The 22816-nt window shown below is 45.1% G+C and overlaps 1 protein-coding gene across 10 annotated transcripts in view; it reads left to right on the forward strand.

Annotated features, from left to right (window-relative positions):
- The window catches only part of MGAT4C (MGAT4 family member C), a 200673-nt gene that overhangs the window by 172278 nt on the left and 5579 nt on the right, over positions 1-22816 (forward strand). For all 10 annotated transcript variants that reach the window (XM_033951038.1, XM_033951045.1, XM_033951044.1 and 7 more), the window contains one exon: positions 22560-22720. In XM_033951038.1, the coding sequence (XP_033806929.1) occupies positions 22592-22720 (129 nt within the window). In that variant the 5' untranslated portion in view covers positions 22560-22591. The remainder of the gene's footprint in view (positions 1-22559; positions 22721-22816) is intronic.

Genomic DNA, 22816 nt, shown 5'->3' on the forward strand with positions numbered 1-22816 from the left:
GCTGAAAAGAGTGTTATTTTATTTTGCAAAACGTTAATTCGCAGAATCGTAATGCTATGTTTTGACATTGTTTCAGATCATTGATTGAACCAAGTCAACAAAAAGTGTGGAACTCCGAGCCGTCATGAGGATCCTATTCCTGCAGAAGAAAACTCCCAAAGAAACCCACAAATGTATGATGCCAACTTTGCGTGACAAATGCTTATCATATTCCACAATGTGCAAACTTTCAGCGTGGAAATTTTGAGACCGAAAATGCAGCAGGTCTGGGAGGCCTCAAACGGTGCCAACTCCTGAAATTGTTGGCCATGTCCATGAATTGATTTTGACAATTTGCAAATATCAGCTAAAACAATTACTGAGACACTATAGATATCCAGGGAATGTGTTGGGTGTATAATCAAGGTTTCAAGGTTTTATTAAAATTTGATTTAGTTGCTTATCTAATTTCGAAGCGAGTTTACTATATATATATATATATATATATATGTAAAAAGAGCATGCACATAATAAAAATGCCATTAACAATACCATTAATACTTACAAAAAGAAAACAAATTACAAAGAAATATCAACTAATAATTGGCATATTAAAAAGGGATAAATGAGACAGACAGACGGGAGACAAAAGAAAATAGGGTTAGAAATACAATTTGGATAGGAACGAAAGACAAATAAGGAAAAAAAACCAAAAGGAAAGGGCTCGTTGCTACTTAATTCCTTAAGGGAGTTTAAAAAGGATACTGTAAAATTTAAATCAAATGTTAAAAGCTTCTTTAAATAAATGACTTGTGTAGGCTTTTGAAACGTTCAAAATTAGCTTCTTCTCTAACAAGAGCTGGTAGGGTATTCCCAAAGCTGAGGGGCTACGACTGAGAAAATCTATGAACAGACATTATTCCTGACACTGCTGGTATCTCCGAAGCCACATACAGCCCTGAAATTCAAGTATTACATTACATTGCATTACAGATTTCTATTCCGCCATTACCTTTCGGTTCAAAGCGGATTACAATAAGAGTTGTGGAGGGAAGGGTTACAAAGTTAGATCGGAGATCGTTTCTGAGAGAGGGAAAGGTAGGATCAGGGGTAGGGGAAGTGTTCGTGGTATTAGGCTTTACTCAGGGATTTCTTGAAGAGTATAGTTTTTATATCCTTTCTGAACCTCTTGTAGTCAGGGCTTGATGTCAATAGGGTGGAAATTTGGTTATCTAGTCTTGCTGCTTGAGTGGCTGTTTAGCCCTAACCAGTCCGTTGTCCCCGGAAGAAGCCGATTCTTGGCGAAACGGGTCCTGAGGGGTTAGGACTGACAAACTAAGATAAGTCACCTATTGTCAGCTTTTCTTTACTGCCTAATGCAGTTTTATGAAGACGTGGCTTATTGTTGTCTGTGTTTTAATACCACAAACATTAATGATTCAAATCTGGCGCCAACTTATCTTTTGAGTTTGTTAAAAAACTTACAATTAGATAGTTCCAACAAACATCTTTATTCAATTTTTGAGTTTGCACTCTGATCGTTATTACACTTACACACATCTTTGAGAGCATAGCAAAAACAAAATTTAAAAATTAACTTCATAGAGTGGTTGTTTGGGTCATTGATTGAAATCAGGAACCAATAAGACTCAGAATAAGTTTTCTTATATGACGGTTTCTGAGCTGGTTTCTGAGACCCTTTTCCCAGTCTTACTCTCTTGGTATTTCTAATAGCTAGCAGGCGCTGTATTAATGAACCCGATTTAGATAGAACAGAATGAAGGTCCATCAATTCCAGTATCGTGTTTCTAACAGTGGCCAACTCAGATCCCAAGTACCTAGCTAGATCCCAAGTAGTAAAACAAATTTTATGCTGCTTATTTTAGGAATAAGCAGTGGATTTTCCTCAAGCCATTCTCAACAATGGCCTATGGATGTCTCTTTTAGGAAATTATCCAAACCTTTTTTAAACCCTGCTAAATTAACTGCTTTCACTACATTCTCTGGCAACAAACTCCAGAATTTAATTGAACACTGAGTGAAGAAATATCTTCTCTGAATTGTTTTAAATCTACTACTTAGTAGCTTTATCGCATGCCCCAGAGTTCTTGCATTTTTGGAAAGAGTAAACAAGCGATTCACTGTTCCACTCCACTCAGTATTTTATAGACCCCCCTAACATACTCCCATTACCAGGAAACTAAACAAAATGAAAATTGTTGCCTTGCACTTTTCTATTTGCAATAGAAATGATGTTGACTTGTTTCTGCTCCAGGATATACTATCAGCTAAACTCTGATATTGCTGAGTAATTAAATTCTGGATGCTGGAAACAAGGCTAAGTAATTAACAAACTGCAGAGTAACCTTCAGAAGGTGATGTTCTAGGAACTCCCAACACAGCTGTATAGGAGCACTGGAGTACTTACAGATTTCTAGACGCCTGGTTCACAGCTTTCCTGGATACAATCCTTATTCCATATTCTACATCAAGAGCCCTAAGATCAACAAATCAACATCTTCTCACACACCCTTCTTTAAAGGTAATCAATACAAGGTGAAATGAAATATTTTCAGTCACAGCACCCCAGCAATGGAATCACTTACCTATTCACCTCCGTGAAGAAACCATATTAGAACGATTCAAAAGTTCACTAAAAAGCTTCCTTTTCGTAGATGCTGTCGGGAATTAGCTTAGCATAAAAACCTCCGATTTCTTTTGCCCCACCATTAATGCTGTGATCTTGTAGAATATTAAGTAGAAATCAATGGCTTTGTGGCAAGTATTAGATAACAGTCCAAAGCAAACCAGCTATCTTGCCATGTATAACTTCAAATGCAAAGAACTAAACTTTGATATATAGACACTAGGGATATCTTAGAACGCTACTCTGAAAGATATCAGTGTAGCAGCACTCCTCACTGAGTTCACCCTGTGTATATTTTTTCTTTTTTTCTTTTTATATTTTATAGTTCAACTCGTAACTTGTCATGAAAATTTTCTTTAAACATATTAATTTTATAAATATTTCTTCATCTTTTTTGCTTATAAAAACTTCATCTTATTATTTAAGCATTCCATTTTCAAAAATTCACTAATGGATAATGCACTTATATATATCAGGCCTTATACCAATCAGGCCTTAGATTAAGTGGGGATGGGCGGACCCGCTATGCCTAAGGCCTGATTGGTCCAGGCTTCTAGAGCCTGGGCCAATCAGGCCTTAGGCTTCGGCGGGATGGGCCAGGAAGGGGCGGGCCCGCCTCATTTTGATGAGGCAGGCCTACCAGCTGGATGGGCAAGAACCGTCTGGCCTGAAGAACAGGTTAGTTTGGAGGTTTGGGGGTTGTTAGCGATCCATATTGTCGGGGGGGGGGCATCTTCTGGCAGGAGGGTTTGGGCACGCTCCTGCCAGCGATCGGTAGTGTCGGGGTGGGAGGGAGATCGGTAATGTCGGGGGGGGGGGGGGTTGGTAGTGTCGGGGGGGGCGGTCGGTAGTGTCGGAGGGGGGGGGCATCCGATCGGACAGGCCGTGGCCCGCTATACTTATAGCTAGCAGAGAGATCCCTTGCCACGATAAGTGTAGCGGGCCGTGTCTACTCTAACCCGATTCTCTAACCAGCGTCTGTAACATGGACGCCGGTTACAGAATCGGGGTTTTAGTGTAGGCCGATTCTGAATAGGACGCCTCTCCCGGGCGTCCTATACAGAATCAGGGCCTAGGTGTCTTGCGGGCCTCGCCTTCAATATAGGCGGCCTGCCTGGGGAGCATTTAAAAAAAAACAAACGTGCATCCCGATTGACTGATTAGACAGCTGTAGGACGCCTACAGCTGCCTAAAATCGGGACGCACTTTTGGAGAATCAGGGCCTTAATGTCCAAGTTGCATCTGAAACCAATGCCCCCCCCCATTTTCCATCCCACCACTCCACAGCTTCAAACTCTCCGCTCTATCCCAAACCTTTGCTAAACCACCACCCCAGGAACCACCAAATCTACCACAACACAAAACACATGGGAGGTAGAGCGGGAAAATTACAACAGGTGCAACCTAACCCTCCCTTTCTTGTTCCTCACAGACCAATCCCTCAAGACGGCCAAAAGTTTATACCAATCCCTAACGTAGCACCTCCCACTGTTTAGCTCCACCAATCCAGAATTCCGTTACATATCTACTTCCACTCTGGCTACCTTTCCCATAGGCACTATCCTACATAACCTTCACTGCTCACATCCTGTACCTTTTTTCCTCCCCACCCCCAATCCATTTATACAAATCCCTCCTGCAGGTGCTCAGCTCATCTAATGTTATTAATGCACCAAATTAGTCTAGTGTTGTTCCAAATGAGGGCAAAGTCCTTTTTATTGTATAATGCCCATGAGTTTGAAATTTTAATAGAACCTTTCTAGTCTCTTAAGAAGAAAGTTTGTGTTGAGATGTTGAAATGCAATAAAGTGTTCTGCGACACCATAGTATATGGGAAAAGATTTATAAATGAATACATAACAGAGTAAAAAGACTATAAAATGAATACAATCTAGCAAAAGTTTCTTTTCAAATATGTGTCTACACTGACCTCTAGTGTTTAGTAAGACCACAAGTCTAACTTACAGTTTAGGCACACACACAGAAGGCCTAAATTCAGGAAGGCCTGTGGCATGCTGTCATGGATGATATGACATTGGCTTTGCTAATTGAGAAAATAATTAAAAAAGAGAAAAAGACTAGCAGTAATGAATGAATTAAGGAAGGGGTGGGGGCTGGAAGGGTTCATTGAAGTCAGAGGTAATTAATTAACGAAGGGCAATAAATTATAATTTAATATTAATTGGAGTTTATTAAATTAACCTCCTCTTTTACAAAGGTGCGCTAAGCTTTTTAGCGCACGCTAAATATTAGCGAGCGCTAAACACTAACGCGTGCATGTTATCCTATGGACGCGTTAGCAGTTAGCACACGTGTTGATTCTGCACTAAAACGTTTAGCGCGCCGTTGTAAAAGAGGGCCTAAATTTTGGAATAGGGGATATAGGGTTGCAGGAGAGAGTTCATGTTGTGAGGTAAGTGAAAGTTCATTAGTTAGTAGAAAGATATTTGCTGGGGTTTGGGCAAAATTGAGTAAATGGGGCGGAGTTTTGATAGACGTAAAGCTCGGGGAATTTTGGCGGGCTGGTTTGGAAATTTTCAAGTTTCAAGTTTATTATAAAATTTGATTAATCGCCTATTCCAAATTCTAAGCGATGAACAAATCGATAAAATTACAAAGTTAGGGGAAACAAACATAACTAACAAAAAGACTAAATCTACGAAACATAATAAAAACCAACTTTACAAACATAATAAAACACAAGGAAAGAATAGGAAAGAAATACAATCTGATTAATAAAAAGGTCAAAACAATAGGAAGGGGAAGGAGAAAAACTCTCAAAAAATATAAAGATAAAATTTTGGGTGGTAGGTGGTTTAGGAAAGGTTTAGAGAATGTGGTTTAAAAAGTTTTCCTGCCCTACCCTTCCCATGGCATTCAAGGTAACATTAGTGTGCTGGTTAGTTTTTGCTAATTTGGTTGGCTTGTTTTAATGGGGTCGCAAGCTACTGGAATAGAGTAAACGTCAACAGAGTCGACCTTCAATGAAAGCAGAACCAAGTGGCAAATCATTATTAATGAAGGGCGAACTGCCTAAGGATGTATCAGCATGGTGGCAGCAGCAGAAGAAATTGGGCATTCCTCCTTCCACGGACATGTGGGGGTCAGCTTTGGGAGTCTTGGCATTCCTCCTGTCCCTGGCGTTTGGGGGACTGGGCATCTCTCCTGCTATTAGTCTGTGCACAGGGGGCAGGGGTTATGGGCCGCAGCCACTAAACTGATCGCGGCGGGGAAATCCCTTCCCACCATCAGTTCAGCGGCAACACAAATCTCTAACCAGCGCCTGTAACATGGACGCCGGTTAGAGTGGAGGTGAGGCAGTATAGGGCACCTGTGTGCGCCTATAACATGGGCGCCGGTTAGAGTGGTGGTGAGGTGGCTTAGTGCGATTCAGTATAGGGCACCTGTGTGCGATTCCCAAAAGCCGCTTTGGCGACTTCTGAGAACGGGCACTCTATCTGAATCCGGGCCTAGGTGCCTATCTCAAAGTGGCAGGCACCTATCAAATTAGGCACCTAATATCCAATTAAGTATAATTTACTTGAATTACAAAATGGTAATTGTCAATTATCAGTGCCAATTAAGTCTATTAAACAATTCAGTTAGGTCTAGGCGTGCGTAATTCCTCTTTCCCTGATTGATTTCTGCGCTCCTAATGCTGGAGCACTGTACAGAAAATCCTGGCTTGATCTTGATATTCTTTTAGAATCATTCTACCTCAAACACGTCAACAGATAAAATAATCTAACACCATGTAAAGCCATACGCAGAGAATTTTAAATTTGTCTTATGCTCTACAGCAGTGTATCTCAAACTGTGTGCCTCCTGAGATTTCAGGTGTGTCGTGGCACCCTGGGGAGGAGGAGAGGCGCCGGCGCTCGCTGACTGCCTACAGGATGTGCCTCTCATGGCGAGAGGCACGGCCTGTAGTCAATCAGCGGGCCCTAGCATCTCTCCGGCCCTCTTCCCTGCTGGTGCCCCAAACTGGCGTCTCAGGGCTCTTCTGTAGGGCTTTCGCGCATGCACAGCCATTGAAGTAATGAAGTCACACATGCACATGATGCCATCACGGCAACATCTGCACACATCCGGGTGCCTCGAGCCGCGGCCATTAGCTCTGCTCTACAGGAAGTCAGGGGTTCCCAAACTCATTTTCCCATCCCGTCTCTGCAACTTCTTTTTCTGACCCTGCCCCATTCCTGCAAGCTCCGTCCTCATCTGCATAAGCCTCAAACACTTTAAAACTATAAGTAGCAACATTCTAGAGCTCAGACTGAGATGTCATAATGTCTCATTCCACCAATGCCTAAGCTCCGTCCTCATCTGCATAAGCCTCAAACACTTTAAAATCATAAGTAGCAACATTCTAGAGCTCAGACTGTGATGTCATAATGCCTCATTCTACCAATGCCTAAGCTCCGTCCTCAGATGTCATAATGTCTCATTCAACCAATGCCTAAGCTCCGTCCTCATCTGCATAAGCCTCAAACACTTTAAAATCATAAGTAGCAACATTCTAGAGCTCAGACTGTGATGTCATAATGCCTCATTCTACCAATGCCTAAGCTCCGTCCTCAGATGTCATAATGTCTCATTCAACCAATGCCTAAGCTCCGTCCTCATCTGCATAAGCCTCAAACACTTTAAAATCATAAGTAGCAACATTCTAGAGCTCAGACTGTGATGTCATAATGCCTCATTCCACCAATGCCTAAGCTCCGTCCTCAGATGTCATAATGTCTCATTCCACCAATGCCTAAGCTCCGTCCTCATCTGCATAAGCCTCAAACACTTTAAACTCATAAGTGTTCGAGGTTTGTATGGTTAAAGCAGAGCTTACAAGAATGGGACAGGAACAAAACTCATGGGGACGGGGTGCGGAAATTTCCTGCGGGGTCGGGGACAAATTTGTCCCCGTGTCATTCTCGAGTTATACAGCCTTGGCCACCAAATTTGAATTATCTGCAATGTATTTGTTTTGTTGTTGTTTTTTGGGGCAAATCTACCAACGTAGCATCATAGTAATCAGCTTGTTGGACACATCCAACCCAGATGTAATTGTATGTGTATATTGAAAAGTAAGGTAAAAATTATTTCTGCTCTTCTAGTTCTTAGGTCAACAATCACTTGCTATAACTGTCGTATCATTAATGCATGTAACGTTTACATTAATCATGGGTTTCTTCAAAATTATAATAGGCTAAATCACATACAAGTTATACTTGGTAAGCGTCAGTTATATATAATGAGCGTAATATATTCTAGGATAACAATGTTATGACTCACAGCATGTTATGACTCAAATATTTCCAGACTCTACATAAAACCTGACAATAAGGCAACAGATGAACTTGGATCAGAGTGCTGCAAATCAATTAATTTAGAACTGGAATGGCACAGTAACTATGCCATAAGGTGATGAATAAAACAAGGTACTTAAAATTAAAGCTGTGGAAAAAATTGTCAAAACTGTCAAAGCAGGAAACAGAGGTGCTAAAATTTAGCCCGAGGTAGTCGGTGGTGTTTTTTTTAAAAAAAAATTTTAATGTTGACCACGTCGGTTAAAATAAAACACTCCTTGATTTTAAAAGGTTACAAAAGCAAAACTTATTGGAATATAAATAAGATGACGGCAAAACCAATCGCTTGCACTTTCGCCCTTATAAGTTGAAATTGGTGCAAAAGTTACAGCCTTCAGACAATTAGCAATTAAAAGTTTGGTGCTGGACTGTTAGGGAACCTAGTGACACTTACTAAGTTACATTTTCCCTCTGTCAATCTCGGTGTAATATGCTGCCCTTTTATCTATTTCTTATGTAATAAGTTGTGCCCTCACTTCTCGTATTCTGTAATTTGCTGATTGTCCAGCCTTCTTCGATGTGAACCACCTAGAAGTCTTTCGACTGTGGTGGTATAGAAGAATAAAGTTATTATTATTAAGTTGAGGTGCCCTCTAATGCATAATGACGTCTACCTTTCAAAGTAGGCATGGTTAAGGGTAGAGAATAGATGTGGTTGACTTAGGCATCAGTAGGCATCATTAACCCCCCTTTTACAAAAGCGCGGAAGAGGTTTTTAAGCACTGGCTGACACGCTCTGCGCTGCTCCGACTGTCATAGAGGTCCTATGAGTGTTGGAGCAGCGCTGAGAGTTCAGCGCGCCGGTCAGTGCTAAAAACCTCTTCTGCGCTTTTATAAAAAGTGTGTGTGGGGGGGGGATTAAATTAGACCAAGTAAAGCCTAGCCTACCTCCAGGACCCTAGTGACACATAAGCGTGCCTAGATGCCACTAGACGGGATTCTATAAGTGGCACTGTGAGAGAGTTAGGGATTCTCCTTCAATAATGATGCTATTATACTACCAGGCAGGAGTGGGCACTAATCAGAGAGAAAAGGAACTTCCGTGTTTCCCCATAAATAAGACCTACCTCAAAAATAAGCCCTAGCATGATTTTCAGGGTAGGTCTTAATATAAGCCCTAGCTCCCAAAATAAGCCCTAGTCTCCGGCAGCAGCTCTTACCCCTCCCCACCCCCCGTTGACCCTTCCATCTCTCCCTCTTATCCGAACCCTGACCGCGAGACCAAAATACCTGGTAACAAACGACAGCATTGGCAGCACAGGCTGCATCACAGCCTTCTCATGCCTGGGCATTCCTCTACCGCATCACTGATGATGTCATCAGCACCTGAGGGTTGAGCTACTCGAGAAGAGGTGGAAAAGATGCTGAGTCACGGGGGTGGCAGACAGGGGTACAGTTATACCTTGAAATCCAAACCTTTTTTTGTAGTAAATTTTGCCCTAGAATCCGAACTCTGCTTTGGAATCCGAATGCCCTGTACCTTGTATATGTATGTTTGTGCCCCAGAATCCAAACTCTGCTTTGGAATCCGAACACCCTGCACATTGTATGTGTGTGTTTCTGCCCCTAAAATCCAGTGTATTTACTGTTAAAATTTGAGTTTGTGGGACCCAGGAACATAGTAACATAGTAACATAGTAGATGACGGCAGATAAAGACCCGAATGGTCCATCCAGTCTGCCCAACCTGATTCAATTTAATTTTTTATTTTTTTTTTTTCTTCTAAGCTATTTCTGGGCTAGAATCCAAAGCTTTACCCGGTACTATGCTTGGGTTCCAACTGCCGAAATCTCTGTTAAAACTTACTCCAGCCCATCTACACCCTCCCAGCCATTGAAGCCCTCCCCTGCCCATCCTCCACCAAATGGCCATACACAGATACAGACCGTACAAGTCTGCCCAGTAACTGGCCTAGTTCAATATTTAATATTATTTTCTGATTCTAAATCTTCTGTGTTCATCCCACGCTTCTTTGAACTCAGTCACAGTTTTACTTTCCACCACCTCTCTCGGGAGCGCATTCCAGGCATCCACCACCCTCTCCGTAAAGTAGAATTTCCTAACATTGCCCCTGAATCTACCACCCCTCAACCTCAAATTATGTCCTCTGGTTTTACCATTTTCCTTTCTCTGGAAAAGATTTATCCGGATTAATCCAGTTTCCATTATTTTCAATGGGAAAAATTATCTTGGAACTTGAACGTTTTGGAACTCAAACAGGGTCCTGGAACAGATTAAGTTCGGATTTCAAGGCATCACTGTATATCGTTTCCAGTTTAAGATTCATTCAGGGAGGTCCCTGAGTGAGAGGAGGCTTCCAAATCTAGAGGCTGATACAAGCCTCAAGAGACAGACTCTCCAGGAGAGTTCCCTGAGACAGGAGTCCCCGAGAGAGAGGTCACAAGATGATACAAGGTAGAGAATGACACGGTGACAAAATTCATCACTGTTCTCGTCCCCGGGGATAACCGCGGGAAATAATCCCATGTCATTTTCTAGTGTCTATTTCAACCTCAGTCCTTCTACACCAGCATTCTTCAAGCATAGCTTGTGGGTCAATGGTTGTGGCCATTCATACTCTGATTCTTCCCTCTCTCCTTAAAGAATGACATGAAGATGGTTTCCCGCGGTTATCCGCGGGGACGGGAACAGTGATGAATTTTGTCACCATGTCAAGGCACTGGAAACAGACTAATACTTATGAGGAGAGAGTGAAAGCGGAGTGGCTGAGGTAAGCCCAACTTATTATTCTGAGAACTGTGGAATATGTTCATGAGTCTGGCAACTTCTCCTGAGCATGTTCACTCACAGGCTCAAAAGAGTGTATAAAAATAAAAGTTTCCTTACACTTTCCAACCATATCTGCCTAAATGTTTGTGTGAAGGTGAACAGGGGGTTCCAGGATCTCCCACAAGCACCTAGTGGTCGATTGACAACCACACTGAGCTGCATCTACAATAAAGGCACCGCTAGTCGCCATTTATAGAAGCCAGTCCTGAGTTCCGATGGATATCAATCAGTTGAATTCTTTAGAGAAGATTAGGTAGAGCGAAGAAAGAAGAACCGCTGTGGGCTTAAAATGAGATTCAAAACCCTCACCGTTGCATGGTAGAAGAATGGAAATTCTGAATACACATCCTAGGAAAGCCGAGAGGTAAGAAAATACGCCAGGAGCTCAGTTCGATCTACTGTCACTGCTACAAAGCCATCAGAACAGATGAATTGTCCATGGTCTCTGGTCAATTGTGACATTTTGTGGAGTGCAAATATCCTCTGGGAGACAGAAGCACCCTGGCTGTGAGAGTGTGAATTGGGTTTTTAAACGAAGAGTGAAATTTAAAGTGAACTCAAAAGCCGCCAGAGATTTATCTCCTAAACTCTACCATATGTTGAAGACAGATTACAACATTTTAAGAATAAATAGTCTGAAAAGGAATACACTCGGGGAAGTCTTCATTATTACATAGTTCTATGGTGAAATAAATATTTGTATCTTGATTTTAAAAAATATGCAGGGGTTGCGTTCCAGGAGCACCTGCAAATTTTGAAAAACCGCAATAATTGGATGCGGTTAAGGAGCGGGCATCAGAGGCGGGAGAAGGCTGCAGAGGTGATGACGCTTGCGGCTTCAACATGGGCTGGGATCACTGGTCCGGCAAAGCGGATCATGGGGGGGGGGGGGCAGAGGATGCGCACGGCGGTGTGCTGGGTCGCAGAAGAAGTGAATGGAGGATATTTTTGCAGAGGGAAAAAACCGTGAATGACTGGGGCTGTGATTACTGAACCGCAAGTTCGCGGGGGAGTACTGTATAGTATTTTCTTTTTTAAGTGGTATACAAACTTAAGGTTTAGTTTAGTTTAGTTTAAAAAAAAGTGGAAATAGAACCACAAGTATGATGGAGCAGAGCATTTTGGTTTCTTATGGTTTCTTTAGCATTTTTTTTTTTTTCCATTAGTATCAGTGGCACAATTTTTCACAATATGGCAACATGTTTGGCCTCTTAATGCAAATAAAGGGTCCTTTTACTAAACTATGGTAAGCCCTATCGTGTGAGTCCTATAGATTAAATATACTTGTCATGGGACACAATCTGGCATCCTGTAGCAAATAGGCAAATGGCGAAATTAATGTGTGGCCATTAATTTAGAAAATGCAAAAAATTGCTTATTTTCTGGGCATGGGAAAAGTGGCCTTCGAACATGGGACAGACCCATGTAAGGGGCACACTAAGGCTACTTTTTGTCACAGTTTAGTGAAAGGACTACATACGAGGGGGCCGCTGAAAAGTTCTCAGCCCAACCAAGAAGACTATGATGTGCAGCTATGAAACTTACAAGTTATTCCACACTTTTCTTGACACTTTGTTTCAATGAAGCAAATGCATCTAGTAAATGGATACAAGTATAGGGAAGCCAAGCCCTTGTGACATCACCGATGAGGTTGGCTCTTAGGCATTGGTGGAATGAGGCATTATGACATCACAGTACGAGGGGCTGCTGGAAAGTTTTCAGCCCAACCAAGAAGAGAATGATGTGGAGCCATGAAACTTACAAGTTATTCCACACTTTCCGTGGCATTTTTTGTTTCATTTCATGCCACTGAAATGAAAGGTACGGAATAACTTGAAAATTTCATGACTCCACATCATTCTCTTCTTGGTTGGGCTGAGAACTTTTCAGCGGCCCCTTGTAGTCATTTTCACAGATACTTACTTGTTAATTTTGGAAACTAGAGATTGATGAGTCAGTCAGAGTTAACCTTTTTTTGTCAAGGTAAGGGAGTAGAGGAGTTATCCCTACTTGGTGCAGACTTTATATAAATTAGGCACATTTGGCTACAAAGTGACCAAAGAGTCCTTTTACTGAACTGCAATAGGCATTATCACATGCCTAATGCAGCAAAAAAAAGCCTAATGTGGGATGCAGTAACATGTCTCACACTAGTTATGGAATGTCTGTGTGGTAATATAGTGGTAAATATATAGCTAGTTTTTAAAAAGGTTTGGACAAGTTCCTGGAGGAAAAGTCCATAAACTGTTATTGAGACAAACATGGGAGAAGCCATGGCTTGCCCTGGATCGGTGGCATGGAATGCTGCTACTATTTGGGTTTTTGCCAGGTACTTGTGACCTGAATTGGCCTCCGTTAAGATGGAATACTGGGATAGATGGACCATTGTCTGACCCATTAAAGCTTTTCTTAATTTTTTGAGGGGTTGTGTCAGGGTAGAGAGTGGACATTCCTGCCCTAATCAGTCATTGCAACTACATTGCTAACAATTAACGCAGGAGCCCTAACTGCCTACTGAAAAAGGTGGCGGTAAATGTTCCCAGGGTAATTAAAAAAAAAAAAAAAATGGCCGCACATGGCCATTAATTTAATAAATAAAAAGTGACTAAAGTGGCTTATTAGATGTTTGGTACAGTCCTTCACATCATTGTACCTGATGTTGTGACTCCTGATTGGAGAGTTGCGCGGGGACAGAAATCCCACCCGTCCCCACCAAAGTCCTATCCGTCCCCACCAAAGTCCTACCCGTCCCCGTGAGGAATCTCACCCATCCCGGCGAGGAATCCCTCCGTACCCACCCGTCCACGCGAGGAATCCCCTCCATCCCCACCCGTCCCCGCGAGGAATCCCTTCCGTCCCCATCCATCCCTATAAACCAGGGGTGCCCAACACGTCAATCGCGATCGACAGGTCGCTCGCTCAGGCGACCCCAGTTGATCGCAGAGCGGGTTCCCTTCTTCTCTTCTCTTTTTTCCCCTCCTGACTGGCCTGCTCCTGAATTCTGCTGCTGCCTCCGCTGCTCAACATTAAAAAAAAACCAAAAAAAAAAAACCAAAACCGGCTTGGAGAATTTATGCTCCGGGGGCAAACGTGTGCTTGTACCGGCTTCCCTTCTTTTCCCTCTGAAACCGGAAGTTATGTCCAGGGGGGGGAGAGAAGGGAAGCCGGCACGCACATGTTAAAGCCCCCTTCTCGGGCTAAAGCGGGAGACAGGTCAGTGAAGCTTGCGATTTGCTCTTCTTGCTGCCAGGTCCTGCCTACTTTTTGTTTCCTCAAAGGCAGGACCCTGCAGCATTTCTCCCAATAGGTCGATCTTGGGCCGATCAGCCTTCCTCTCCCCGACGTCAATTCTGCCGTCGGAGAGGAAGTTCTGGCCAGCGGAACTTCCTCTCCGACGGCAAAATTGACGTCGGGGAGAGGAATGCTGGTGGGCCCGAAGCAAGGAGAGCTTGGCCGGCGGCGGGCGGCTTTGGGGGCCTGTTATCCGATGGCAGCGGCAGTGACAGTGGCTTGGGAGAGGGCAGGGAGGGAGAAAGAGGGCAAGCAGGAAGACAGAAGGAAAGAAGAGAAACAGAAAAAAAGAAAGGGGGCATGACCGAAAGGAAACATTTAAAAGAGCACAGCAGCCAGCCGGGCCCCCTTTCAGGCCACCAGCGGGAGACAGCGTATCCAGATTGTTACCGAAGAGAGGCAGCATGGGAGCCCTGCTCCGCCCCTCTCCCTGACCGAAAGGGAACATTTAAAAGAGCACAGCAGCCAGCCGGGCCCCCTTTCAGGCCACCAGCGGGAGACAGCGTATCCAGATTGTTCCCGAAGAGAGGCAGCGTGGGAGCCCTGCTCCGCCCCTCTCCCTGACCGAAAGGGAACATCTAAAAGAGCACAGCAGCCAGCCGGGCCCCCTTTCAGGCCACCAGCGGGAGACAGCGTATCCAGATTGTTCTCGAAGAGAGGCAGCGTGGGAGCCCTGCTCCGCCCCTCTCCCTGATCGAAAGGGAACATTTAAAAGAGCACAGCAGCCAGCCGGGCCCCCTTTCAGGCCACTAGCGGGAGACAGCGTATCCAGATTGTTCCCGAAGAGAGGCAGCGTGGGAGCCCTGCTCCACCCCTCTCCCTGACCGAAAGGGAACATTTAAAAGAGCACAGCGCCAACGGTGCTCAGCCGTTTGGCGCACCGACGAAGGCGCGCGACAAAGACGCATGCGCCTTAGTGCGCGCCTTTGTAAAGCGCCTGCAGTGACGACAGTTGGATTCTGAAGCTAACAAAATAACAGGCTCCAATCAGCAGGAGCACACCAGCACTTTACGAGAGCGATGGAGGACCCAGGATCCCAGAGGTACTTTCCGGTATACTGCACAGAGTGCAATATGTACGACTACCTCCCCTTGGGAAGGCGGGAGTACATATGCAGTCGATGTCAGGAACTGGAAAGCCTAAGGATGGAGGTCGGCAGATCGAGGGTCAGGGTCCAGGAACTGGAGGGATTGGAGGGACTGCGCACCACAGAGGAGACGAGCTGGTCAACCCAGAACACAGACGGAGCAGGCCCCATTGTGGACCAGGTGAGGGACCTCGAGAGATTCATCGAGGAGGCCTATAGGAAGGAGGAGGAACGGGACCAGCAGCTGCACAGACGGATGTCGGCAGACGAGACCCAGGATCCACAAGGCGACACCGGGGAAGGACCTAGCGGAGGAACCACGCAAGAGGAGGAGACCGCGACTCACCGGGACCCTGAGGGAGAGACACCGCACTACACCAAGGACACGGACCTGAGGCAGAGGAGGTTGCTGAGGAAAGGGAAGTCTGCTATTGTGGTGGGAGACTCGATCTTGAGAGAGGTAGACAGTCACGTAGCTGGAGGAAGGGAGGACCGGCTAGTGACTTGTCTCCCAGGGGCCAAGACACGAGACATCACTGATAGGATCGAGAGGATCCTGGACGGAGCAGAGACAGAGGAGACTGCGGTAATAATCCACGTCGGAACGAATGATGTGAGCCGGAGGAACTTCAGCATGGCCACACTGACTGACCAGTTCAGGGTCCTGGGACGAAAGCTGAAACGGAGCACACGGAGGATAGCATTCTCGGAGATCCTGCCTGTACCAAGAGCAGATGCAAAGAGGCAGGCAGACCTCCATGCTGTGAATGCATGGTTGAGGAGATGGTGCCAGGAGGAGGGCTTCCACTTTGTGAGGAACTGGACGTCCTTCTGGGGACAGAGCAAGCTCTACCGGCGGGACGGCCTGCACCTGAGCACAGCGGGAACTAGACTACTGGCAGCCAATGTGAGGAAGGAGATCGAGAGGGCTTTAAACTGAGGAGAGGGGGAAAGCCGACAGCTGATCTGATGTTGACGCTTCGGACAACAGTATCCAGAACAGATGCTGAACAGGCTGACTGCAGGGAGGAAGCAGAGGGACCGGAGGATCTTATGATCAGACAGCGAGGGAAACATCAGGTAAAGGGAGCTTGCTGGGAGAAGACTAAGGGGCATGGAGACACAGGGGGACTGGGTGGCACGAGGGCGAAAGCTGAGGGCAATATAGAGGTACCACAAGGCGAGGGGGATCAAACAGAGGCTCAAGGGATGATAGCCCAGGAGGGGGCCGGTAGGGCTAGAAAACCCAGAGGAAAAGCGGGGAAGTGGGGTGGCGGGAATGTGGGGAAGCTGAAAGCTAAGAGGGTAAAGGCTGAGGGCAAAGCAGAAGCACAGGGAACGGGAGAACTGCCCGAAATCCAAGGGCAGACGGCCCAAGTAAATGCAGAGGTGGAGGAAAAATGATGGGACCTATGGGACCTGCGGTGCTTATACGCAAATGCAAGAAGCCTCATGGCCAAGATGGGTGAACTAGAAGTCGTGGCCAAGGGGGAGGACCTAGATATAATTGGAATTGCAGAAACCTGGTGGACAGAGGAAAATCAATGGGACGTGGCGCTGCCGGGGTACAAGCTCTACAGGAGGGACAGGACCCACAAGAAGGGGGGAGGCATAGCACTATATATAAAGGACTCTATCCACTCGGTCGGGATGGATATGGCAACGAAGGCAGAGGGGCTGGAATCGCTATGGGTCAAATTGCCGGGAAACAAGGGTGCAGGCATAAAACTGGGGCTGTACTATAGCCCACCTGGTACGCCAGAAGGAGTCGGACACGACTTGGAAGCGGAACTGAGACAGGAATGCAGGACTGGAAGTGTAACAGTGATGGGGGACTTCAACTACCCGGGAATAGACTGGAGTACGGGTCACTCCAACTGCACTAGGGAAACAGGATTTGTAGAAGCTGTGAGGGACTGCTTCATGGAGCAACTAGTCAAAGAACCGACGCGAGGGGGTGCTACTCTTGACCTCATCCTAAACGGATTAGGGGGGCTTGCAAGAGGGGTAGAAGTGGGAGGACCACTAGGCAACAGTGATCACAACGCGATCAGATTCACATTAGAAAGGGGGACACCCATAGTAAGGAGGACCGCAACAACTGCGCTCAACTTCAAGAAAGGGAACTATGTTGCTATGAGGGAAATGGTGGGGAGGAAGTTCAGAAACATCTCTAGGATGGAGACTGTGGGAAGCGCCTGGACCCTATTCAGGGACACCCTGCAGGAAGCACAAAGAATGTACGTCCCCAGTTTCAGGAAAGGCTGCAAGAACAAGCGATCAAAGGACCCGGTTTGGATGTCAACTGAAGTAAAGAGGGCAATAAATGACAAAAAAGAATCCTTCCGGAGATGGAAAAAGGACCCAACGGAGGAAAATCACCAGGCGCACAGGAAATGCCAAAAGGAATGCCACCGAGAGGTTAGAAAAGCGAAAGGGGAATACGAAGAGGGGCTGGGCAGGGAGGCAAAAAACTTCAAGGCATTCTTCAGTTACATAAAGGGGAAGCGACCAGCGAGAGAGGAGGTGGGGCCGTTGGACGATGGGGATAGGAAGGGAGTGATTAAGGAGGATAAAGAGGTAGCTGAGAGGTTGAACACGTTCTTCTCGTCGGTTTTCACGAGTGAAGACACATCTAATATACCGGACTCAGAGGAGCTCATGAGTGGGGAACAGGCCGAAAAATTGGAGCACATAGAGGTAAGTAAGGAGGATGACCTCAAACAGATAGACAGGTTAAAATGCGGTAAATCACCGGGCCCGGACGGGATCCACCCAAGGGTTCTGAAGGAACTAAGACAAGAAATAGTGGGCACAATCCAGCATGTTTGCAACCTATCCTTGAAAACTGGTGAGGTACCAGAGGACTGGAAATGGCGAATGTCACACCTATCTTCAAGAAGGGATCGAGGGGTGACCCCGGGAACTACAGGCCGGTGAGCCTGACTTCAATTATAGGGAAGATGGTGGAAGCTATGATCAAGGACAGCATTTGCGAGCACATCGAGAGGAATGGCCTACTGAGAACAAGCCAGCACGGATTCTGTAAGGGAAGGTCGTGCCTAACGAACCTTCTGTACTTCTTTGAGGGAATAAGCAGTCGGGTGGACAATGGGGAACCCATAGACATCATTTATCTCGATTTTCAAAAGGCTTTCGACAAGGTGCCACATGAAAGGCTGCTTAGGAAGCTGTGGAACCACGGGGTGGGAGGGGATGTGCACAGATGGATCAAGCACTGGTTGTCGAGTAGACTGCAGAGGGTCGGAGTGAAGGGCCAATATTCTGACTGGCGGGGAGTCACAAGCGGTGTGCCACAGGGATCGGTGCTGGGGCCGTTACTCTTCAACATATTTATCAATGACCTGGAAAAGGAGGAAAAGTGCGAGGTTATAAAATTTGCAGACGATACCAAACTGTGCGGCAGAGTTAGGTCCAGGGAGGAGTGTGAGGACCTGCAAAGGGACCTGGACAAGCTGGAAGACTGGGCAAACAAATGGCAAATGCGCTTTAACATGGAAAAATGCAAGGTCATGCATATAGGGAAAAAGAACCCGTTGTTCAACTACAAATTGGGGGGGGCATTGTTGGGAGACAGCAGACTTGAGAGAGACTTGGGTGTGCTGGTGGATGCATCACTGAAGCCATCTGCACAGTGCGCAGCAGCCTCGAAAAAAGCCAACAGGATGCTGGGCATCATAAAGAGGGGCATAACAACCAGGACGCGGGAAGTCATCATGCCATTATATCGAGTGATGGTGCATCCACATCTGGAATACTGCGTTCAGTATTGGTCGCCACACCTCAAGAAGGACATGGCGGTACTTGAGAGAGTCCAAAGGAGAGTAACGAAACTGGTAAAAGGGCTGGAACACTGCCCATACGCCGAGAGGTTGGATAGGCTGGGGCTCTTCTCTCTGGAAAAAAAGGAGGCTCAGGGGAGATATGATAGAGACCTTCAAGATCATGAGGGGCATAGAGAGGGTGGATAGGGACAGATTCTTCAGACTGAAGGGGACAACAAGTACGAGGGGGCATTCGGAGAAACTGAAGGGAGATAGGTTCAAAACAAATGCAAGGAAGTTTTTTTTCACCCAAAGGGTCGTGGACACTTGGAATGCGCTACCGGAGGAAGTGATCAGGCAGAGTACGGTACAGGGATTCAAACAGGGATTGGACAGATTCCTGAGGGATAAAGGGATCGTGGGATACTGAGGGAGGAGCTGGGATGTAACACAAGTATAGAAAGCTAACCAGGTAATAAGTATAGAAACCCAACCAGGTCGTGCATGTGCAAGACCGGAGGGTTAGGACTTCGATGGGAAGATAGGACTTCAATGAGAAACCAAGGTGGCAAGGGAGCCCCTTCTGGTGATTCAGACAGGTCGTGACCTGTTTGGGCCGCCGCAGGAGCGGACTGCCGGGCAGGATGGACCTATGGTCTGACCCGGCTGAGGCACTGCTTATGTTCTTATGAAGAAAGAAAGAAAGAGAGGGCAGGGAGAGAAGAAGAAAACGTTGGGGGGGGGGGGGAATGAGGTCAGGAAGAGAGGAAACATACAGGCTAAAAGAAGGGAAGAAAGATTGGATGCACAGTCAGAAGAAGAAAGTGCAACCAGAGACTCATGAAATCACCAGACAAGGTAGGAAAAATGATTTTATTTTAAATTTAGTGATCAAAATGTGTCTGAATTTATATCTGCTCTCTATATTTTACAATATGGTCCCCTTTTACTAAACCGCAATAGAGGTTTTTAGCGCAGGGAGCCTATGAGCGTCGAGAGCAGCGCTGGGCATTCAGCGCAGCTCCCTGCGCTAAAAACTGCTATCGTGGTTTAGTAAAAAGGGAGGGGGTGGGTATTTGTCTATTTTTATATGGTTGTTACTGAGGTAACAGTGCATAGAGTCATCTGCTTTGACCTCTTTGAAAAAACCCCAGAATAGGAATGATAATTAACAATTCTATGCGTACAGTGTGCGTTGTGTTTTTTTAAAATTTTATTGTTGGTAGATCATTTTGACTTGGTCATTTTAAAAGTAGCTCGCAAGCCCAAAAAGTGTGGGCACCCCTGCTATAAACTATAGAAATAGTTATTTCATTCAATTATGCTACTGAATTAAAGGCTCTGGTAGAAACCCATTTACAAATAAGCAAAAAGACTTTATTAATTTGGAAATATTAATAGGGAAGAATACATACTTGTAAACGGGTTTCTACCAGAACCTCTAATGTTTATAAATTTTTATCAACGTGCAAAATGGATCACCCAATTATTACATATAATGTAATTTTAAAACAGAGGAAAAAAGACCTCAAAAAACCCCTGGAATATGATCAAACAGACCATAGCCAATTGGGGTTGGTTTTCATCACTGGTCTTGACTTTGCTTAAGCCCTCCCTCCGACGTCAGCGCTGACATCGGGAAGACTTCCGTTCGGTTGTGTGCTGCGGCAGGGCAGGTAGGGAGAAGGCGAGCCTCGCAGCTGAGTACATCCAGCCCCGCAGGAACCCCGCGACCCTTGGAGGCGTCCCCACGGGATCCCTGTGACCCTAGAGGGCATCCCCATGAGATCCCCGCGACCCGAAGGGGGAACCCGTTCCCGTGCAGCTCTCTACTCCTGATGCAGGCATTTTGCCAAAACATGGACCTGCATTGAGTCCATTTATCAAGTCCCTTAGTGCAATATTTGGAATTTTTTTTTTTTTTTTTACATATATCTGGTTTTAGCTAATAAGGCAAAAGCCTTAAATGTATTCTTTTGATTACAACTTATAGTTGGAAAGGCCAGGTGCCCACACCTACTCCTTTGTCACTCTCTCATTGAAAGCTTATCCATGCAAAAGTTTCCTTTGAATTTGCTGTAAAGTTATAGGTTCACAGTTACTTCTAGATCAGTGATCTCAAACTCAAACTCTTTGCAGGGCCACATTTTGGATGTATAGGTACTTGGAGGGCTTCAGAAAAAAATAGTTAATGTCTTATTAAAGAAATGACAATTTTGCATGAGGTAAAAACTCTTTATAGTTTATAAATCCTTCCTTTAGGCTGTCTTAATAATAATACACTTCCCCCTCCATATTCACAAATTCCGTATCTACGGATTTGCTTATTCGCGATTTTAAAACTAAAATTACTTTTTCTTTTGTCGGGCTATTTTAAGCCCTGAAAGCCCCCCTCCCCCCCTTAAACCTTACCTGGTGGTCTAGCGGGTTTTCGGGGCAGGAGCTCAAGGCAGTCATTTCCTGTGAGCGATCTACACGGGGCAGGAGCGTGGGAAGATCGCTCCTGCCTGAAAACCCACTAGACCGCCAGGTAAGGCTTAAGAGGGGGCTTTCAGGCCTTAAAATAGCCGGGGGAAGCAGAGGTTAGGGGCAGAACTGGCCCGAATATTATTCACGTTTTTTTAATATATGCGGCCCGGCTCTGCCCCTAACCCCGTGAATATGGAGGGAGAAGTGTTTTGTCATTTATAGCTAAAGAGACATATGATCAAGAAACTGTTTCATTTTACTTTTGTGATTATGATAAACATACCGAGGGCCTCAAAATAGTACCTGGCGGGCCGCAAGTTTGAGACCACTGAGTTAAGGGGAACGGTTAATCTGCTGGATGGGTTGGAGGGCAGAGGGGAGAACAGGACAATCAAGCCATTGTGACATCACTGATGAGGTTGGCTCTTATTGGTGGAATGAGGCATTATGACATCACAATCTCAGCTCTGCTTCCCAAAGACAAACAGGATGTCATGGTTAGAGTTAAGCCAGTGGTCTCCAACTCAAACCCTTTTCAGGGCCACATTTTGGATTTGTAGGTACTTTGAGGGCCTCAGAAAAAATAGTTAATGTCTTAATAAAGAAATGACAGACAATGAAAAGAGACAACGGAGATGTCAAAATCAACTGATGGCCACGTGGCCTTTAATGAAATTGATATATACTTTTTAGATGTTTCAAATTCATTAAAGGACACTTGACCATCAATTGATTTTGACATCTCCGTTGCCTCTTTTCGTTGTCTGTTCTATTGTAGTTCGAGGCTTGGTTCCTTCTTCCTTTTTCCCCATTATTAAAGAAATGACAATTTTGCATGAGGTAAAACTCTTAATAATAATATTGTCATTTGTAGCTAAAGAGACGTATGATCAAGAAACTGTTTTATTTTACTTTCGTGATTATGAAAAACATACCGAGTGCCTCAAAATAATACCTGGCGGGCCGCATTTGGACCCCAGGCCACGAGTTTGAGACCACTGCTTTAGATCATCTTAAACTGCCCCCATTTAGTTCTATGTGTGTTTTATATAGCATTGAAGACTGAAACCAGTTCATTGTCCTTCTCGGAAAAAAAAAAAAAAAAAAAGAATACTGCAATATGAGATTGCTTTCTTTTATTTTCACATAGGGTACATTTTGTAAACTGAGTTTCTTCTTCATATGAGACCAACTTGGACGTATTTGGATAAAATGAGATGTTTCCGGAAACGGTCGACCATACCACTCCTGGGAGTCCTAATTTCCTGCCTACTTCTTATGAACTTGTACATTGAAGACGGTTATGTCTTGGTAAGTTTGTAGCATCTAGACTGGATTCTTTCAAATCGAAGTACACATTTTTTGCACGTCAATGAACAGCGAAGAGTGAACGATACGTAGGTCTGA

This window comes from Geotrypetes seraphini, chromosome 7 (genome assembly GCF_902459505.1).
Source record: "Geotrypetes seraphini chromosome 7, aGeoSer1.1, whole genome shotgun sequence".
Taxonomy (NCBI): domain Eukaryota; kingdom Metazoa; phylum Chordata; class Amphibia; order Gymnophiona; family Dermophiidae; genus Geotrypetes; species Geotrypetes seraphini.